The sequence below is a fragment of the Rana temporaria genome, chromosome 4, assembly GCF_905171775.1.
Source record: "Rana temporaria chromosome 4, aRanTem1.1, whole genome shotgun sequence".
Classification (NCBI taxonomy): domain Eukaryota; kingdom Metazoa; phylum Chordata; class Amphibia; order Anura; family Ranidae; genus Rana; species Rana temporaria.
Window position 1 is genome coordinate 300,292,945 of NC_053492.1, and position 20,657 is coordinate 300,313,601.

The window sequence follows — 20,657 nt, forward strand, 5'->3', positions numbered from 1 at the left end:
GTAAACGTGTGGACTGAAGACCAGGTTGCCGCCTTGCATACTTGAGCCATAGAGATCTGATGGTGTGCTGCCCAGGAGGCGCCCATGGCCCTGGTAGAATGAGCCTTTACTGACAAAGGAGGAGGCAACCTCTTCAAGCCGTAGGCCTGAGTAATTAACTGTTTAATCCACCTCGAGATGGTGGATTTTGCAGCTGCCTGCCCTTTCTTGGGCCCATCCGGTAGAATGAACAACACATCTGTTTTCCGAATCTTCTCTGTAGCTTTAAGATAGGCCTTCATGGCCCTGACAATATCCAAGGTATGCAGCAACCCTTCCTTTCTGGAAGTGGGCTTCGGAAAAAAGGATGGTAATACCAAGTGCTGATTCAGGTGAAAACTGGATATAACCTTTGGTAAAAAGGAAGGATGAGGACGGAGAACCACCCTGTCCTTATGCAGAATAAGATATGGCTCCTTACAAGATAAGGCTGCCAATTCTGACACTCTTCTGACGGAAACTATGGCGACCAGAAATACCAACTTCCTTGTTAGTAACACCAAAGGAACTTCAGCCAACGGCTCAAAAGGTTGTTTCTGTAGAGTTGACAGAACAAGATTCAAGTCCCACGGACAAAGTGGCGACTTCACCGGAGGATTAATACGCAAGACCCCCTGAATGAAGGTCTTAACCAGCGAGTGGGTGGCCAGCGGCCTCTGAAACCACACTGACAAAGCTGAAATCTGTCCTTTGATTGTGCTTAATGCCAGGCCTTTATCCACTCCTAGCTGGAGAAAACTTAACACTCGATCAATGGTATACTTGCGGGAAAGCCATTTCTTGGACTCACACCAGCCTACGTAGGCCTTCCAGACCCTGTAATAAATCACCCTGGAAACCGGCTTTCTAGCCCTGATCAGGGTAGAGATTACCTGCTTAGACAGCCCTCTACCCCTGAGAATCAGGGATTCAGCCGCCAGGCCGTCAAATTTAGATGCCGTAATGCAGGGTGGAGGATCGGGCCTTGCGAGAGTAGGTCTGGCCGTAGAGGAAGCGTCCAAGGATCTCCCACTGACATCTTTAGGATTAGTGAGTACCATGCCCTTCTGGGCCATGCTGGAGCTACCAGGATGACTGGTTTGTGCTCCACCCTGATCCTGCCTAACAGGCGGGGTAGCAATTGTAGCGGGGGAAAGGCATAAAGAAGTTTGAACTGATGCCAAGGGCAAACCAACGCATCGGCTCCGCAGGCCATAGGGTCCCGTGTCCGGGACATTAACCTGTCTAGCTTCTTGTTGAATCTCGATGCCATGATATCCACGTCCGGCATTCCCCACCTCTGGCAGATTATCTGAAAAATTTGCGGATGCAGAGACCATTCCCCTGGCGACAGAGTCTGACGACTCAAGAAGTCTGCCTGCAGGTTGTCCACCCCGGGAATGAATATTGCCGATATGCAGGGCACATGAGCTTCTGCCCACTGGAAAATCAAGCTCACCTCTCTCTGAGCTGCCTGACTCTTGGTTCCCCCTTGGTGGTTTATATATGCCACAGCTGTGGCATTGTCCGATTGTATCCTCACCGGGAACCCCTGCAATTTGGCTGTCCAAGCCTCGAGGGCTAGCCGAGCAGCTCTGAGCTCCAAGATATTGATGGGTAACTGCCTCTCCGCCTGTGCCCAAGTACCTTGGCGAGTGCAACCATCCAAGATCGCTCCCCAGCCCCTCAGGCTGGCATCTGTGGTCACTATCTTCCAGGCCACGGGGCTGAAAGATTTTCCCTTCAGTAGATTCTGAGGATTTAACCACCAGCACAGACTTTGCCGGACTCTTGATGAGAGTGGCAAAGGAAATTCCAAGGCCTGTGGCCTCTTGCTCCATGCTGACAGAATGGCTGCCTGTAGGATGCGAGTGTGGCTTTGAGCGTAAGGTACCTCCTCGAACGTGGCCACTAGCTTGCCTAGTAGTCGCATACATAGGCGAATAGTTGGTTCTTTTTTGCTTAGAACCAGATGGATCAAGTCTTTGATGGCCTCGACCTTTACTAGAGGCAGGAACACTCTTTGCTGTTCTGTGTCTAACGTCATGCCGAGGTATTCCAACCGTCTTGTGGGTTGGAATGCTGATTTTTCTCGGTTTAGGATCCAACCGAACCTCTCGAGGTACTGAACCGTGAGGGCCACTGCTCGTTCCAGGCAAGGAGACGAGTGATCTATGACTAGGAGGTCGTCCAGGTAGGCTAGGACCGTGACCCCTTGGACCCTTAGGTTGGCTAGGATCGGAGCTAGGACCTTTGTGAATACCCGGGGGGCCGTAGCCAGCCCGAAAGGGAGTGCCACAAATTGGAAATGACGCTGGGCCACTGCAAAGCGGAGAAATCTTTGATGTGGCTGAAAAATTGGCACATGAAGGTAAGCATCCTTTATGTCTATGGACGCCAGAAAGTCGTCCTCCTGGAGTGCGGCGGCTGCTGACCGAACAGATTCCATCCGGAAAGAACGAACCCTTAGGTAAACGTTTAAACCATTTAGGTCCAAAATTGGCCCGACATCGCCATTGGGCTTTGGAACGGTAAACAGATTGGAGTAGAACCCTAGCCCTTGCTCTTTGGCTGGTACTTCTACTATCACGCCCTGGCAAAGCAGATGATCCAACGCCGCCAGTAAAGAGGCCTCTTTTGTTGGATCGCTCGGTACCCTTGACTCCTGATAATGAGGTGGAGGAAACTTTAGCAACTCTAATCTGTAGCCTGTGGCCACGGAAGACCGGACCCATCTGTCGGGGATATCGGCTTCCTAAACCTCCGCAAAAAGACGAAGCCTTCCCCCCACCTTTGTGGGTGGGGGCGCCCCTTCATAAGGCAGACTTAGGGGCTGGTTTTGCTGGCTTACGATACCACTGCTTCTTGCCCCCAGAGGCCTGTCCCTGCGACTTATTGTTAAAGTTTGATCTCGCAGGAGGCCATCGATACTGCCTGGAATTGGAGGGCCCCGGAACAGGGGAGAGCTGCCTTTTAAACGCAGGTCCCCGAAACTTCTTTTTGACCGGTAAAAGGGTACTTTTGCCACTCGATATAGTCTGAATATATTTATCTAGATCCTCTCCGAAGAGTCGACCTCCATGGAAGGGAAAACCTGCCAGAAGCTTTTTGCATGGGGGCTCAGCCGCCCAGTTCTTCAACCATAAGAGCCTTCTCATGTGTACTAAAAATAGTGACAAACGAGACGCCTGCTGAATGGAGTCCTTTATAGCATCCACCGCAAAGCACAGGGCTCTAGGAATATCCGATAACTCTTCTGCCTGTTGGGCAGGAATGTCTTTAAGCATCTGTTTTGTCTGGTCTGTTAACGCTTGACAAACCCCAATAGCAGCCACTGCTGGCTGTATTACTGCACCTGCCGTAGCAAAGGATGCCTTTAAAAGTGTCTCAAAACGCTTATCCACCGGTTCTTTAAACATCTGTATGTTTTCCACCGGGCAAGTTAAAGATTTGTTTACACAAGAGATGGCGGCATCCACAGCTGGGAGAGCCCACCTCTTGGAAAAATTTTCTTCCATAGGGTAGATGGTGGAAAATCTTTTAGGTGGTAAAAAGATCCTATCTGGTCGTATCCAATCCTGAAAAATCAGTTCCTCTAAAAGAGGATGGACCGGAAAAACAGCGCTGCTCAAAGGCGCTTTCAATGAACCTAAGGATGATACCGCCGAAGCCTGAGGCTCCGGTAAGGGCAACTTAAATGCCAGGCGGACCATGTCTGTCAATGACTGAATCCACAAGCTCTCTGCATGGGAGGCCGAGACTGGCTCCTCATAAGTAGACTGCTCATCCCCTGAACCCTCATGGTCCTGGGAATGATTTTCCTGAGCTTCTAATTCTCCGAGGGAGAGAACCTCAGCATCTGGGGGTACACCCCTAGGTGACGGAGACCTAGTCCGCTTCTTGCCCGACATGGAATTGACTATCATAGTTGCCAATCTCTTCTCTAGTCCCCCTAAGGAAAGGGCTAGCATTTCCTCTGTGACAAACACAGGGTTGGGTGGATCTGAACTAGCCTCAACACCAGATCCCCCTAATGGCTCAACCAAGGCACCCACTACTGGAATAATTTGTGGGGAGAGTACAGGCATATCCCGACTCGAACCTTCAGAATCTGAGGGGGAACCCCTTTGTCCTCTGGCACCTCTTGCCATTTCCCCTGATCCTGATGCTTTGGAAGCCATGGTACAATACCGAGGCACCCCTACTTACAACAACTGACTGATGTAGGTAGGAGAAAAAACTATGCGGTTTTAAGGGGACAGTAGTAACAACTAATGCCCAAAAAACCCAATGGGGAGACCAATATGTGTTCCCTATTTTTTTTTTTTCAATTATGCATATATATTTTTTTTTTTTTTTTTTTTTAGGATTTTTTGGATCCTGAGTCCCTTTTTTCCCTTTTTCTACGGAATCACATTGTCTCCCCACAAGAGAAATTGCAAGAATCCACCTGCTGTAAGGAAATGTTTAGGCTAGATTGAAAAGCTAGTTCTGTTTGTCAGAACTGCAATACTCCCTTGCGCCACCGGGTGCCACTGTGCATCAGGCTTGCACTGCTGCCGCTCTGTGTCCTCCTCTCCTGAGCTCAGAAATGAACTGAGCCAATACAGCACAGAGGAAGGGCCGCCCCTTCCTCTTATGAGATCCAACGTCCCGCCCCCCCCCTTTAAAAACGGCGCGAATTTCGTCTTTTTTTTTTTTATAAATCGCTGTGCACGCGCCCGTGTCACGGGGGGGGCCATGGTGGAAGCAGCATGCTGCAGGGACGCAGGAGAGCAGACAAGACACAGAGGAAACATCCGCACAGCACCCGGCCAGGTAAGAACCTTTAGGTAGGCGCAGACACCTCCCTAGTTCAGGGTAAAGAGTAGGCACACACTAATACCCCACCTAGCGCCCAGCCAGATAGAACCTGCAACACATAGACCAGGGAGATCACACATATGGGGAGTAAAAACACAGACCATCCTGTCTTACACAGACATAGTGGCCCCAGACTGCCAATGCAAGAGCATACTCAGGCAAACTCCCCCAAAAGATCCCCCCTGGAGAGCCTGCTGCCGAACCAAGTTCCGCAGACCCCCCTTTCTTACCTGCTCCATGCCGCAGGACCTTGCACAGCAAGTGGTCCAATCTTCCCCCATCTCCGTGGGTGGCGTCTAGACCTTCAGGCCCTGGGGTCCTTTGAAGGAACCCACTGTCCTGGACCCATATAGCATCCTGGCAAACAGGGACTTTAGGCACCCCAAAGGGTTCTAAGTCCTGGGCCCAGGATCCAGCTCTCTGAAAGAGAAGCATTATGGGCAAAACCCCCTAGCTAGGGGCCCGGGTACTGTCCACTTTGGCTCTGAGGCACCTTGGACAGATCCGGTTAGCCTGCCTTGATCCCAAGGATGTAGAGACAAGCTATTCCATGACCAACACCTAAGACACTGGCGAAAAAACTGAGGTACTCCTCCTATGGGAGGGGGTTATATAGGGAGGGGCACTTCCTGTTTGAGATTGCCAGTGTCCATCACCTGAAGGTACTCCATATAACCCACATAGTAATGAATATGCCGCTCTGTGTCCCGTGATGTACGAGAAAGAAATGTATATTTTCAGGCATTTAGAATTTTTTACTGATTGCTTTTAGTGGGCCTGCACACACGTGTGTAAATATCAGTAGACTTGTGCCACATTTTGATAAAAAAATATGCCAGTATTGGTGGTTAATATTCTAGGGGGTGGTATGATTTATGCGTGTACGTGAGAAAAATTGATTATATTATTTGAATTCTGGGAGCTAGAATAATTATTATGCCACATCCCACATTTTATGCGCCGGATGTTTCTGTCAGTACTGTGTGCAAGAACCCTGAGGCTTCATGCAGACTGGGCTTAAAAAACGTCTTTTCTCTTGGGAGTAAAAAAAACTCTCATATAGAGCATTTTTCATACAAAGTCTAGACGAGTTTAGAAGAGTTTTACGTTTTTCTGCCAGTGAGCTCCAATCAGAAATGCAAACCAAAAGGTTTTTTTCCTGCCTCTAAACGTTGAGCTCAAAATATGCCTGTAAACATCCTCATGTGCATGGACTCCTAGGATAACACTGAGCTGCTTCTACAGGCAGAACACAAAACTCCCGTAGAAGCAACGTTTTTTAAGCCAGTGTGCATGGAGCCTAAAAGGCAGACCTGCCAGTGCTTTAATTTAGTATCTCTCCAGCTTAACATATGTCAGCTTTGTGTTAAAAAGTGCTGGGTTGTGTCACACTCAGTGACAGGTAAACTCTTATTTAGACTACAATGTAGGTACTTTCTCTCCCATCTTTCGCCATCAGGGGATAATCTTTTACTCTGATGGGAACATGGATGACAATACTCCACAGCCAGTGACAGGTACACTCTGGATGAATTACTTTTAATTTAACATAGGTTTCTCATTGCTCTATATATCCATCTCTTTATAATTGTAGCTCTACTAAAAAGAGAGCTTGTGCAAGAATAAGGTTTTAATAGAAAGTAGGTGAGGAAGCCTACTGAACATAACTGAACAGGCTGTTTTTTTTGTGCTTGGCAAGGACCAGTATTTGGCAGTACCTGGGAATAGATGGCTGGGATGCCGGGACAGCAGCCATTGCATTTTGCTTCTGACCGGAGTCTTCAGCTTCAGGTCGAAGCTCATCTTCTGATTTTAACCGTCTACGGACAGGCTTGGGAGGAGGAGCTAGTGGTGCTCCAGCTTTGCCCTAAAGTGATATGAAGAAAAAATAGAAAAATGTACAAACTATAAATAAAAAAATATATAAATGTATATATATATATATTTATATATATATATATATATATATTTATTACATACATACCGGATTTGAAACCGCTGCAGTAACCTGCTTATCTTCAACCCGTCCATTGAGCTTGGCACCCCGAATTCCATCAGCAGGTGGCTTTTCCACCTAAAAATTTAAATTACACACACAGTTCATGCCATGAGAAAAATTAATTCTATGTACCCATATAATTATTTTCTTAGAGTACAGTAGAGGACACAGGTGTTCAATCATAATGAATGTGTTTTATGCTGCACCTTCAGGTGAATAAACACTAGCAAAGTCACTCAAAGTTTTACACATGCCTTCATATAGTATTACCACTCTCACCATGCGATTCCCCGTTTTTTGAAACAGGAAATGAAGGACCAACCGAAAAGAGTAGAGGGTTGAACTTATAGGTACATAAATAAGAATCCAGTTTTCTTTATCATATAGTACAGGACACAGATCTTCAATTATAACGGTTGTGATGTCCGAATGCAGTAAATAAGGAGAGGGAAACTACTGGGCAGCAACAACAAATTGCCAACAGACCCTCAAAAAACAAAAAATTTATAAAAAAAGACGTCAAAACTGAGATTAAACTACAGCCTACCAAACATTGCAGCAGAAGCTGGAGTCAGACGAAGCATGAACATCTACCCGGTAAAAAACATGCACAAAAGACCAGGTAGCAGCCTTTTACACCTGTGCAACAGAAGCCTGATGTTGAAATGCCCAAGACATGGCAACACATCGAGTAGAATGCGCCTTAATTGGGAAGGGAGGTTCCTTACCCTTGAGAGAATAGGCTTGGGAATTATCTGGCAAATCCACCATGCAATCTTAGATTGCGATGCTGAAGAACCCATTTTGGCCCCATCAGGAAAGACAGAGCCAATGTTCTTATTGAAACAGTAGCTGCAATATAAACCCTCACAGAACACAACCAGTGGAGAGCTGCGACCTTTGAGAGGACCTAGTGAGGGTAAAATGCCCGCATTTAAAGATGAAATCCACACAAATAATTTTTCCCCCCCATGTAGTGGGCTGTGCCCACACTGCATGGGCCAACTGCTCATTTGGTCAAGATGCGACCCCACGATCCAACAGTGGACTGTTCCTCACGTCTTTACATCCAGAGCAGGTCTGTATTGCGATGTCAGGAGCAGTCCACCGCACAAGCCCGCTAAGCCGGGGGGGGGGTCTTGTGCGGGGAGGTTCGGAAGGTTAAAGTATATTCTCACTCTCCAATCCCCTAGACAAAAACAAGCAGATATCTGTGCAGCGCGGGCGCGTTCTTTCCCCCCGTTGCATGGGGGGAAAGAACTGCCTGCAGTTCAGCTTCAAGTGTAAACCAGACACCACCTTTGGTTTTAAAAAAAAATACAATATGAAACATTCACTAACACCACCTTGTACTTATGTTACACCAAAATAGATTCTATACAGGACAGAGCAGTGTCACTGATGTCCAGCGAGGCGAGGAGTATGACCCACCCCTTGAACAAAACCCTTCATAAAGAAATGAGAGTCTACGTGTCTATGGAAGAGAACAGCCAAGGCTGAGACATGATCTTTCAGGGTACTCAAGGCCAATTTTTGATCAACCCCGGCTGTAGGAAGGAAGGCAAGCAAATATAACAGCAAACGGAAATACATTTTCCAGGTACAATGGCATACCTTATGGCATACCTTATTAAGAAATGCAGAAGGGTGGTAAATGGGACCTTGGGACAGAACGTCTAGACAATCCAGAAGAGGCCAGGGTGAACATGCAAAAAAATATTCTTGCCCAATTTGGGGGCCACCCTAGCCAATTTCACCTTGTTCCTGCGATGCAGAAGTGCCAACAACTATATCGGGGGGTTGAACACATAAGCCAGATGGAACTGATCCCATTGAGTCACCAGAGCATCTATTGCCAGCACTGGGGGATGTCTTGTGAACACAAAGTTGTACAGCTTCCTAGTAACTCTGAATGCTAGGAGGTATCAGGAGTACCCAAACAATGACAAATTTCCCCAAACACCTCTGGGTGTAGCAACCATTCTCCTACTGTCCATTCCCGATGACTTAGAAAGTCTGTCTGTCAATTTTCCTCTCCCTGAATTCGCATGGTGAATATTGGCCAGAACATTTGTTTACACCCATCCTCTGATAAGATCTGTCTCCTCCTGAGCTACACGACTTCTTGTACCTTCTAGGTGGTTTATACAAACCACCAATGTGGCGTTGTCAGACTGAACTCGTAATTCACTGACACTTGCTCCAGCTTTCTATTCGAAAGCCTGTACAGAGGTATGGGCAAGAAAGTTGGAGGATGTGCCTGACATTGAACCCATTGTCCACTGATCACGAATGCAATGTTTTTCAGGCTCCTGGTGGAAAAAATAATAAATGCACATTTTTTTTTTCTAAAACATTTTGTGCATATATTATTTTTTCTCCAAAGGTGAACTTGGCCTTAAAAGTAGAACTTTAAGGAAACAGGGGGATGTTCTTTAACTGACAAACACTTGCAAAACTTTTTACCAGCTGTTTTTTTGTGGCTACAGGTGGTCCCCGGGTTACAAACAAGATAGGGTCTTGTAGGTTTGTTCTTAAAGAGGGGGTTCACCCTATACATTTTTTTTCTAGCATTAAATTAAGCATAGTAGCGCGAGCTACAGTATGCCCTTTATTTATTTTTTTTGCCCCGTACTCACTGTGCAATCCTATAGTGAAGATTCCGTCTCCCCGCGGGGAATGAGCGTTCCTATCCAGAGGGAAGATGATTGACGGCTGGCTCTGGCACGTCACGCTTCTCCGGAAATAGCTGAAATAGGACTTGGCTCTTCACGGCGCCTGTGCATAGTCTGTGCGCAGGCGCCGTGAAGAGCCGAGACCTACTCCGGCTATCTTCGGGGAGCGTGACGTGGCATAGCCGGCCGTCAATCATCTTCCCTCTGGATAGGAACGCTCATTCCCCGCGGGGAGTCGGAATCTTCACTATAGGATTGCACAGTGAGTACGGGGCAAAAATAATAAATACAGACATACTGTAGCTCGCGCTACTATGCTTAATTTAATGCTAAAATGTGGTTATTGTGGGTGAACCACCGCTTTAAGTTGTATCTGTTTGCATGTCGGAACAGGTACATTTTCTAAGTGTAGCTCCAGCCAAAAATAAATATTTTTATGCTTTCTGGATAGCATAGGGAATGGTCAACACTCCTCTAACGTTTGTTTAGCTGTTTGTGCCCCTGTTCAGAAAGTTTCACCTCACTTTGTCCCAATGACAATTGGATGTTGGGTTGTTGTGTAAACAAGCCTTGGTGATCAGCGGGGGTACCTTTTTCCCCCCATAATAACTTACAGGAGTGAATTTTCCTTCCTTGGGGTAGATTTCCTCTCACTTCCTGTTGTCTCCCTCCATTTGTAAGTAGGAGTCGTTTTTAAGTTGGATGTTTGTAACTAGGGGACCGCCTGTATTAACATTTCTCCAGGCTATTTTTACATTCTATACAGAGGTATATTACACAATCTCCTGTCATAAATAAACAGCAAAATCATTGGTATTTTTTACTCCCCCCTCACTTGTACTATAAAACAATGAAAAATGCAAACCTGGACAGCTTCAGCTTGTTTCTCTGAATCCTCTGCTAGTTGCTCACAAGATGCAAACTCAGCAAAGTGGCTAAAGTCTGCAAAATTTGGTTGCTCTGGAATTTGTTGAGGAGACGTACTGGGAAGAGCTACAATGCCCTCTGCTTCCATGGAGCGGTGCACATGTGTTCCTGAAGTCTACAAAAAACACAATCAGGAGACATGTTAGTAGTAAATAATTGCTGGTACTGCCAAGATCACACACACAATCGAAGTATCGCTGTACCTGTGTGGGCAGAGGACGAGGAGGAACAGCAGGAGGATGGGTGACTGCTGCAGCTTGTGGCTGTCCTAATTAAAAAATAAAAGTCATCATTAATCAACATTCACAGCATTTACTTCTTTTACAAAACCAATAATTAAATGACGTGTTGAAAAACAAAATGCTTTTTACATCTTAAAGTCAACAAAGTGCTGGTACTAAATATAGCATATACACGATAATTCAATTGCTGGAAAAATTTACAGGGTTGTCTTCCCAAAACACTCTATAAAATAAACACAAATTCAAAACAAGGTCTGACATGTTTCTATAGCGATGTTTACAGCATACCACCAAAATCCATTGCTTGTGTGTTTTGAAGTGCCATGGTTATAGACAGTATCTCAAAAAATCTTTTTCGTGCAACACTGAAGAAATGACACTTTTCTACAATGTAAAGTAGTGAGTGTACAGCTTGTATAACAGTGTAAATTTGCTGTCCCCTCAAAATAACTCAACACACAGCCATTAATGTCTAAACCACTGGCAACAAAAGTGAGTACACCCCTAAGTGAAAATGACCAAATTGGGCCCAAAGTGTATTTTGTGTGGCCACCATTATTTTCTAGCACTGCCTTAACCCTCTTGGATATGGGAAAGCGCAATTTATATATGAAACACGAAAATAGGTTCCTATTACAAGACACGGAACTCTCTCATTCAAAATATCAATATCTAAAAAGAAGTTATTAGACTAAATTTTCAAACATTAACATAAAAATAAGGCTTTCCATTGTGACAAACGGTGACAGGAAACATAAATAAAAAAAAAGTGTTTTTATTTAAATGGGGAAGGCTATAATCCCTGTCTGTCCTTTTTATTCCCTGTTGCAGACAGTGTTACTTTTGGCTGCACATTTCGATTTCGTTTTAATCTTAGAACTAAAGTGGCATTTTAGTTTTAGTCGTATTTTAGTCAACTAAAATAGTATTAATTTAGCTGACAAAATTAACACTGGTTGGAGACTTTGCCTTAAGCCCGCTACACACTAAGTTTTCTTTTTTCATTCAACTCAGCAAGTTGAACTAAAAAACAAAAACAAACTGACAGATGGCTGTACCAACACAAACGATAATGGTGCGATGATCTCTCCCACTGTGACTATTCTGACAGCATGACTCCCCTGCCAGAATACACGGATCAGAACTTGCAGCCATTGGCTGAGAGTGCTGATCAGATGACAGTTTTTCAGCATATCCCTTCTACAAAAGCTGGTATTTAGGCGGGCTTCTGTCAGACAGACTGTTGTACACACTGCTCGAAAGTCACCTGGTTTAGACAGTGTACCCAGCTTTATTTTCTGTTTTTTGAAACTGATGTCTGTAGGACAGAAGGGGAAATCTCAATGGACAGCATAAAAACATGACAGTAGGGCCGAAACAACGAATCGATTGATCGACAACTAATCGATTCTGAAATTAATCGATCACAATTTTCATAATCGATTAATCGGCCAGTAACATAATGGGGTTAAAACAACTAAAATCAGCCCTTTATAGTACAAAAAAGCAAATCGCTACTGTAAATATTACTTTCACCGTCACACAGTAAAAAAAGCGATTTGCTCTTTTTGTACTTATTTTTGTTTTTTTTAACCCCCATTATGTTACTAAACATCTCAGGCCTGGGTTTACACCTGTTTTTTGGTGCTTTTTGCAGAAACACCACTATAGATCATTTACATGTTTTCCTATGGGACATGTTCACATCCATGATTTTTTTCAGCTGCTGCGTATTTGGAAAGGGCAAGGACTTAAACGCAAAACGGTGCTATTTTTTTTTTTTTTTTGGTTCAATATACTTCAATGGAGAAGCTGCAGAAAAGCATGTAATGTGTTTTTGCTGCAATATGTGTTTTGTAATCTGCCCAACAACAAATTGGCCCAAAAAAATAAACTTTTTTATTTTATTTTTTAAGGCTATTATCTAATCAAAACAATAAATCGGCCAACTAATCGATTATGAAAATAATCGTTAGTTGCAGCCCTACATGACAGTATGACCATTCCTTCCCCACTAAACTGGGGAACATTTTGAAAAGTGTTTTTGGCTTGACATACACTCCCATGCTACAGCAAAAGGAAGGCATTTAAGCATTAAGCTGTGATATTACATACACGTAAAACATTTCAAGTGTGTTCTTGCGGTGCGATAGAGCTGATAATCTTACACACACACACAACCTCGTCCATACTAATTCACAAATTGTGGAAAAAAAAGAAAAAAAGTACTGGAACACATAAAAAATAAAATAAAAAAGCATCAAACACTAATGGAACAACAGAAAATAAACTGGTAGCATTAACACAGTGGGGGGGGGGGAGCAGGCAGAATCTGGAGCAGCTGTGCATAGTAACCAATCAGCTCCCAGCTTCTGCTTGTTCATTTAAGCTCTGAAAATAAGTTAGAAGCTGAATGGTTGCCATACATAGCTGCTCCAGATTTTGGCTGCTGCAATCCTAGTAAATTGCCCTAAAAGTGTAAAAAAAAAAAAAAAACACATGCACAAGCTGCCACCTTACGATCAATTTTTTTAAATAGGAATCTTAGGCAAAAGGATGACTGTAAAGGAGATTATAACAAAGTCTCCTCACCTGCGGTGCTTACAAATGTTCTGTTCATGTCTAAGGACGAGGAGCGTGAATGCGACGCATGAGGTCTTGGTGGAGGGGGTGGCGGTGCTGCATTCTCTGGAGATGTACTTGAATGGGACCTGTAATAAAAACATACTACTTTGTTATGATGAAAAGCTTGCTCAGTAATGCATTTGTAACTCACCATTCAAATTAGCTCTTCACTTTCTACATTCTTGTTATGCCAACAAATTCAAAATGGTAAATCTTCTCTCGCATGCAAGCAAATCAGGAAACCCATGCACTGACCCCTTGTAAATGGTAAAACTGCAGAAATGAAAGTGGGCTGACACATTTACAAACTGAAGCTGACTCTGTATCACACAAGTCATCTAGCTAAACTACAAAGCAGGTAAACCAGCCTTTAAAAGAGCCAAGTTGCCAGGGAAACAAGTGTATAATAGGGCGTTGGTTGAAAATCAGATAGGACACACGTAGGGAAATTATTTCAACATCTGATTCTACGGCAACACCTATGTTTACCAACTACAAATGGAAGATTTTTATTTAACCTTCTCAAATGATCATAAACTACCGGTGTAGTTTGATTGTATGTACATTTCCAACAACCCTTGACATACTCCGACAATAGTTATCAAGAAGCACGCCCCTCAGTTAAAAGGTCAAGAAAAGGTACAAGCAACAAGGTCAACAAAAGATACAAACATGCAAATCAGGGGATCTCCAAACCTTCTAAACAAAGGGCCAGTTCACTGTACTTTAAAATTTAGAGGGGCCACACTGTGGCCAGAGGGAGTAAACAATGCCCCAAGACAGGTATTAGAGGGAGTAATTGACGGTGTCAATGGGCGGTATAGTGCCCCAAACATTGGTGTCAATGGGCGGTATAGTGCCCCAAACATTGGTGTCAATGGGCGGTATAGTGCCCCAAACATTGGTGTCAATGGGCGGTATAGTGCCCCAAACATTGGTGTCAATGGGCGGTATAGTGCCCCAAACATTGGTGTCAATGGGCGGTATAGTGCCCCAAACATTGGTGTCAATGGGCGGTATAGTGCCCCAAACATTGGTGTCAATGGGAGGTATAGTGCCCCAAACATTGGTGTCAATGGGAGGTATAGTGCCCCATCATTAATGTCAGTGGGAGGAGAAGTGACCCATTGTTTGTGTCGGTGACAGGAACTATGCCTGCTAATGCTGATAGTGGGGGGAATAATGCCCCAAGGGCCAGATAAAAGCAAGCAAAGGGCCACAGTTTGGAAAGCACCGATGGAAATTGTATTTCAGAAAGCTCACCAAACTCGCAGGGAATAACAGAAGTCTATGCCTCTGTGCAGGTAACCTGCTCTACACCTGCCCTAGAGTCCTCATCCTCCTCCTCCTATTTGTTGAATTACTAACTGGACCAAACATGGTGCAAGGTCTCCTGACATTTAATATGTTGGTTCCAGGTAAGTTACCAAGCACTGATGGATAAGTATGACCATTCCAGAGCTTGCACCTTAAAATAACACACCAACAGCAGCTCCTATATTTCTATATAGCATGGTGTCTATTAAAACTCTGGCTAAACCATTGCAAGCTTTAAACTCTTTAGAACATACCTCTGTCTAGTGACCACATTTCCAATCTCTTCAGGATCAGAGTTGAAGGAGTCTGAACTGCTATATCCATCAGCTGCAAAATGTGAACATGTAATCAAAACAGATATTCAATTCATAGTAGGAATGTACAACAGTATGTTTTTATTATTTGTTTAAAAAAATAAAATAAAAGGATTTCAGAAAAGTTTAAAAAAAAGAATTCATAACTCTGAATGCTTATGTTTAACCGCTTCCGGACTGTCCTATAGCAGGTTTACTGCTACAGGGTGGCACCTGTGATCAAGTATATATACACATGATCTGACACATTCGGGAAGGGGATGGGGAAGCGTGCCTTCGCTGTGATCACACAGCAGAAGCCGATCAACGGGTGCACAGATTGATCTGCCTCTCTGCCTATGTAAACAAGGCAGATTGCCATTCTGGCAGGAGGGAAGGGGTGGAATTTTGTATGTATTCAGGAAGTGTGCATAACTCAAACTTTTTTTTGGTAATGGTCACAGGAGATTTTTTTTTTTTTTGTACAATTTAAACAAACAATCTATATGCACACCATTAGATATAGCATCCACAATGTAAGCAAATGCGAAATACAACTGTAAAAACAAAAACGTACTGTATATACACACAGATACATGTGCTTTTACTTACAGGCAGGATTCCCAGAAACAAATTTAACAGAGCTCTCTTCCGGGAGTTCTTGTGGCTTTATGTGCAAAGGGCTTGTGGGATTGGTTGTATCTGAAAAGAAAAATGTATGTATATGAAAATTACATTGTACGTCTGTTTATATTAGCTGCAATTATCACTATATCATCCGGAACACTGAACTTTGGTAAATTTAAAAAGAAAAATTCATTCCTCTAGTTTGCCTGAATTTTTATGCATAGTCATAAGTTTACTTCTTCCCTATAAGCATGTTGTAGGTCAAATTGCATTTGTAATTGCATTTTATCATGCACAGGCCAATCTTTTATTTTTTAAAGCAAATGCAACATTTGGGGAAATCTAGTTTTTAATGCATATTCTGTTTGAAACAGCAGCATACAGGTGTTCACAATAGTCAAAACTTTGTAATCTTTTTGGTTTTGGTTTTTAACTCCTCCACTATTCAGCACTATTTGCATCTGACCTAGCCACAAAGCATAACATCAATGCAACTGTAAATTGTATGACCTAATAGTTTAAAGAGCCATAGGCTGCTTGGGGCCCAGGCAATTCTATAAGTATAGGTCAAAAAAAGGGGAGGGAGAGGGATTGGGACGTTCACGGCACTGATAGGAAACCAGGTAGGTGTAAAAAACAAAATGTATTTACATAAAACAGGTTACAAATTAAAAACAATTAGGGACAGACCCCACAATTCAAGATTGGGTATACAACCAACTATGACAATTGAGTAGAGTCGAAAACATCAATGCAACTGCAAAATTAAAGTACTGCTAAAAACGAATACTGATCAAACTTCTGTCAGTGGTGGTGCTATGGCTACTTCCTGTTCTACTGTATGAAAACAGCAACCACTCAGAATAATTCAAAATTAACAAAAGAAAAAATACATATAGGCAGGGCGGGGTAATACACAGCACAATACAAAAAAATTCCAGCACACTATCCAGCTAATCAGCACCAAAAAAGTTAAAATGGTTCAACATTTTAGGTCAGAAACTAAAGTTTTTGTAGACTACATTTGCAAATACATTAAATATATGTCACAACCTGGTAGTTCACCATTAGGGACACATAAGGAGCCTTGATGCGAGCGCGTGGCTTCACATACATTTGTTAATGCATACAGTAAAAGGCCTCTGTTTTTAACCCAATCCCCTTGCCTTATTTGCAACATTTTTTTAAAGAGATGTTAGCCCCATGCTCTCAGGATTTTTAATCATGCAACAATTAAAGGGGTTGTAAAGGTAAAAAATGTTTTCCCTAAAAAGCTTCCTTTACCTTAGTGCAGTCCTCCTTCACTTACCTCATCCTTCCATTTTGCTTTTAAATGTCCTTATTTCTTCTGAGAAATCCTCACTTCCTGTTCTTCTGTCTGTAACTACACACCGTAATGCAAGGCTTTTTCCCTGGTGTGGAGAAAGCCTCTTGAGGGGGGGAGGGGGCGAGCAGGAGTGTCAGGACACCCACTAACACACAGCTCCTTTCTCTGTCTGCAAAATAGAGAGCGTCCTGACTTAGCCTCTTGAGGGGGGAGGGGGTGAGCAGGCAAGTCAGGACGCTCTCTACTTTGCAGATAGAGAAAGGAGCTGTGTGTTAGTGGGCGTCCTGACACTCCTGCTCGCCCCCTCAAGAGGCTTTCTCCATACCAGGGGGAAAGCCTTGCATTACGATGTGTAGTTACAAACAGAAGAACAGGAAGTGAGGATTTCTCAGAAGAAATAAGGACATTCAAAAGCAAAATCAAAGGATGAGGTAAGTAAAGGAGGACTGCACTAAGGTAAAAGAAGCTATTTAGGGGGGGAAAAAAAAATTACCTTTACAACCCCTTTAACCACTTAAGCCCCGGACCAATATGCTGGCTAAAGACCAAATGTGTTTTTACAGTTCGGGACTGCGTCGCTTTAACAGACAATTGCGCGGTCGTGCGACGTGGCTCCCAAACAAAATTGGCGTCCTTTTTTTCCCCACAAATAGAGCTTTCTTTTGGTGGTATTTGATCACCTCGGCGGTTTTTATTTTTTGCGCTATAAACAAAAATAGAGCGACAATTTTGAAAAAAATGCAATATTTTTTACTTTTTGCTATAATAAATATCCCCCAAAAACATATATAATATTTTTTTTTTCCTCAGTTTAGGCCGATACGTATTCTTCTACCTATTTTTGGTAAAAAAAAAATCGCAATAATCGTTTATCGGTTGGTTTGCGCAAAATTTATAGCGTTTACAAAATAGGGGATAGTTTTATTGCATTTTTTTTTTTTACTACTAATGGCGGCGATCAGCGATTTTTTTCGTGACTGCGACATTATGGCGGACACTTCGGACAATTTTGACACATTTTTGGGACCATTGTCATTTTCACAGCAAAAAATGCATTTAAAGCGGGAGTTCACCCATTTGAAAAAAAAAAAAATTTCTCCCCTTAGCTTCCTGCTCGTTCGGTCTAGGGGAATCGGCTATTTGTATTAAAATATGAGCAGTACTTACCCGTTTTCGAGCTGCATCTTCTTCCGTCGCTTCCGGGTATGGGTCTTCGGGAGCGGGCGTTCCTTCTTGATTGACAGCCTTCCGACGGTCGCATCCATCGCGTCACTCGTAGCCGAAAGAAGCCGAACGTCGGTGCGGCTCTATACTGCGCCTGCGCACCGACGTTCGGCTTCTTTCGGAAAATCGTGACGCGATGGATGCGACCGTCGGAAGCCTCTCGGAAGCCTGTCAATCAAGAAGGAACGCCCATTCCCGAAGCTCATACCCGGAAGCGACGGAGAGGATGCATCTCGTAAACGGGTAAGTACTGCACATATTTTAAAATAAATAGCCGATTCCCCTAGTAAAAACGAGCAGGAATCTAAGGGGGAAAAGTGCCCTCTAAGGGTGAACCCCCGCTTTAAATTGCATTCTTTATTGTGAAAATGACAGTTGCAGTTTGGGAGTTAACCACAGGGGGCGCTGTAGGAGTTAGGGTTCACTGTGTTAGTGTTTACAACTGTAGGGGGGTGTGGCTGTAGGTGTGACGTCATAGATCGTGTCTTCCCTATAAAGGGAATGACGCGATCGATACGCCGCCACAGTGAAGCACGGGGAAGCCGTGTTTACACACGGCTCTCCCCGTTCTTCAGCTCCGGGGACCGATCGCCGCACTCGAGCGGCGATCGGGTCCGCGGGACCCGCGGTCCCGGAGTTTCGGACCGGGTCGCGGGAGCGCGCCGCGGGCGTGCGCCCGCGACCCACGGCTGGGTACAAGTACAGGACGTATATATACGTACATGTGCCCAGCCGTGCCATTCTGCCGACGTATATGTGCAGGAGGCGGTCCTTAAGTGGTTAAAAGCATGTGGCCCTCTAATACTATAAGACGACTCTGAATAATTGGGCCTCTGGGCACTTTCCTTTCTGTGCTTAGAAAAAAAAAAACATACAATACAGTCGTGAGGGTGAGCACAGTTTGGCTCCAATCCAAATGAAAGTACCACAAACGTATGGAGTTGGGTGTATGGGATCGTACTGTGTTTTTTATTGTGTTTGTTTATTTTTTTGTGGTTGAACTGGATGGACTTGTGTCTTTTTTCAACCTGACTAATGATGTAACTATGTAGACACATTTTGGGTGTCCTAATTTTTATTTTACCTAATTATTATTTACACACAGTGTAAAGCTATTGTGAATGCTAATGTTTTTAGCAATAGACTGCGGATAATAAAATGAAATGCTTCAAAATGTGTATGTTTACTCATTGTGGACATTAATACAGCTAATGGTTCACTTGTATGCACATTATACGGATTTCGATACAAAGAACACCAACAAAGGAAAAACATCACTAACCACTTCCAGTTCTTTTTAGTTCCATTTCCTGCATATGAATTTTACTTGGCGTCATTCTAATTGGGACTGGGTGGACTATAGCTGTATCCTGTAAATTAAGAGAGACTTTATAATATTAAAAAAAAGAAAATAAATAAAAACCACATCAAATAAGATTTAGAAAAAGAACATTAAAGTAATTTTGTATTCTCTAAATTGTAATCAGGGCTGAAAATGGACCAGTCTAAACTTTTCAAATTACTACACATTTCTTTACTCTCCTTGGCATAAATAACTGTACATGTAATGCAATGTTTCACAATCATATTTTAGAACTCTAGTTAAGAAAAAAGTGAAAGTTTATGGATATTATTGCGGAATTGTAACCACAACAAAATAATGTTCTTTAGCAAGGAACATGCATGCATTCATCAATAATTATGCCACCAAAATCAGTGTGTCCTGTAAATTGCGTCAAGTATTGCCCGTTTCTTCTTGCTGGAGGCTGCCATTTTGCTGAAGACCAGAACCCCTGAGCAGCAGTAAATCATTAGGCTGTCAGCAGGTCGGCCCCTAGTAGCTCTAATTTTAGGCACAGTGCCCAAAAATAGAGAGCAACCGAATATGTGCAGAGCAGGGCGAGACAGCATATTACTGGGTTTTACACAGTATAGGTACTACTTTTTAATGTTTTACATAGCTATTCCTGCAAAAGGAGCAAGCCTAAAGGGATTTAGCAGAACTTCATTTTCTGGCTAAAGTTATACTTTAAGAACTGGAGAGAACTGTTCAAACTACTTTGCTTAAAAATATAACGAATGCATCCGTTATCCCCATATCTACAGTGCCTTGTAAAAGTATTCATACCCCTTGAAATGTTCCACATTTTGTCATGTTACAACCAAAAATGTAAATGTACTTTATTGGGCTTTTATGCGATAGACCAACACAAAGTGGCACATAATTGTGAAGTGGAAGGAAAATTAAATAGTTTTCATTTTTTTTTTTATTTAATAAATATGTGAAAAGCGAGGCGTTTATTTATATTCAGCCCCCAAGTCAATACTTTGTAGAACCACCTTTAGCTGCAATTACAGCTGCAAGTCTTTTTGGGGTATGTCTCTACCATCTTTGCACATCTAGACAGACTGACATTTTTGCCCATTCTTTGCAAAATAGCTCAAGCTCTGTCAGATTAGATGGAGAGGACAGCAATTTTCAAGTCTTGTTACAGATTCTCAATTGGTTTTAGGCCTGGA

The 20,657-nt window shown here is 43.3% G+C and overlaps 1 protein-coding gene across 4 annotated transcripts in view; it reads right to left on the reverse strand.

Annotated features, from left to right (window-relative positions):
• REPS1 (RALBP1 associated Eps domain containing 1) overlaps window positions 1-20,657 on the reverse strand; it is a 137,495-nt gene that overhangs the window by 8,388 nt on the left and 108,450 nt on the right. For all 4 annotated transcript variants that reach the window (XM_040350535.1, XM_040350537.1, XM_040350534.1 and 1 more), the window contains 8 exons: window positions 19,420-19,507; window positions 15,572-15,661; window positions 14,921-14,993; window positions 13,317-13,435; window positions 10,686-10,750; window positions 10,421-10,597; window positions 6,866-6,955; window positions 6,600-6,748 (listed from right to left, as the gene is read on the reverse strand). In XM_040350535.1, coding sequence (XP_040206469.1) covers window positions 6,600-6,748; window positions 6,866-6,955; window positions 10,421-10,597; window positions 10,686-10,750; window positions 13,317-13,435; window positions 14,921-14,993; window positions 15,572-15,661; window positions 19,420-19,507 — 851 coding nt within the window. The remainder of the gene's footprint in view (window positions 1-6,599; window positions 6,749-6,865; window positions 6,956-10,420; window positions 10,598-10,685; window positions 10,751-13,316; window positions 13,436-14,920; window positions 14,994-15,571; window positions 15,662-19,419; window positions 19,508-20,657) is intronic.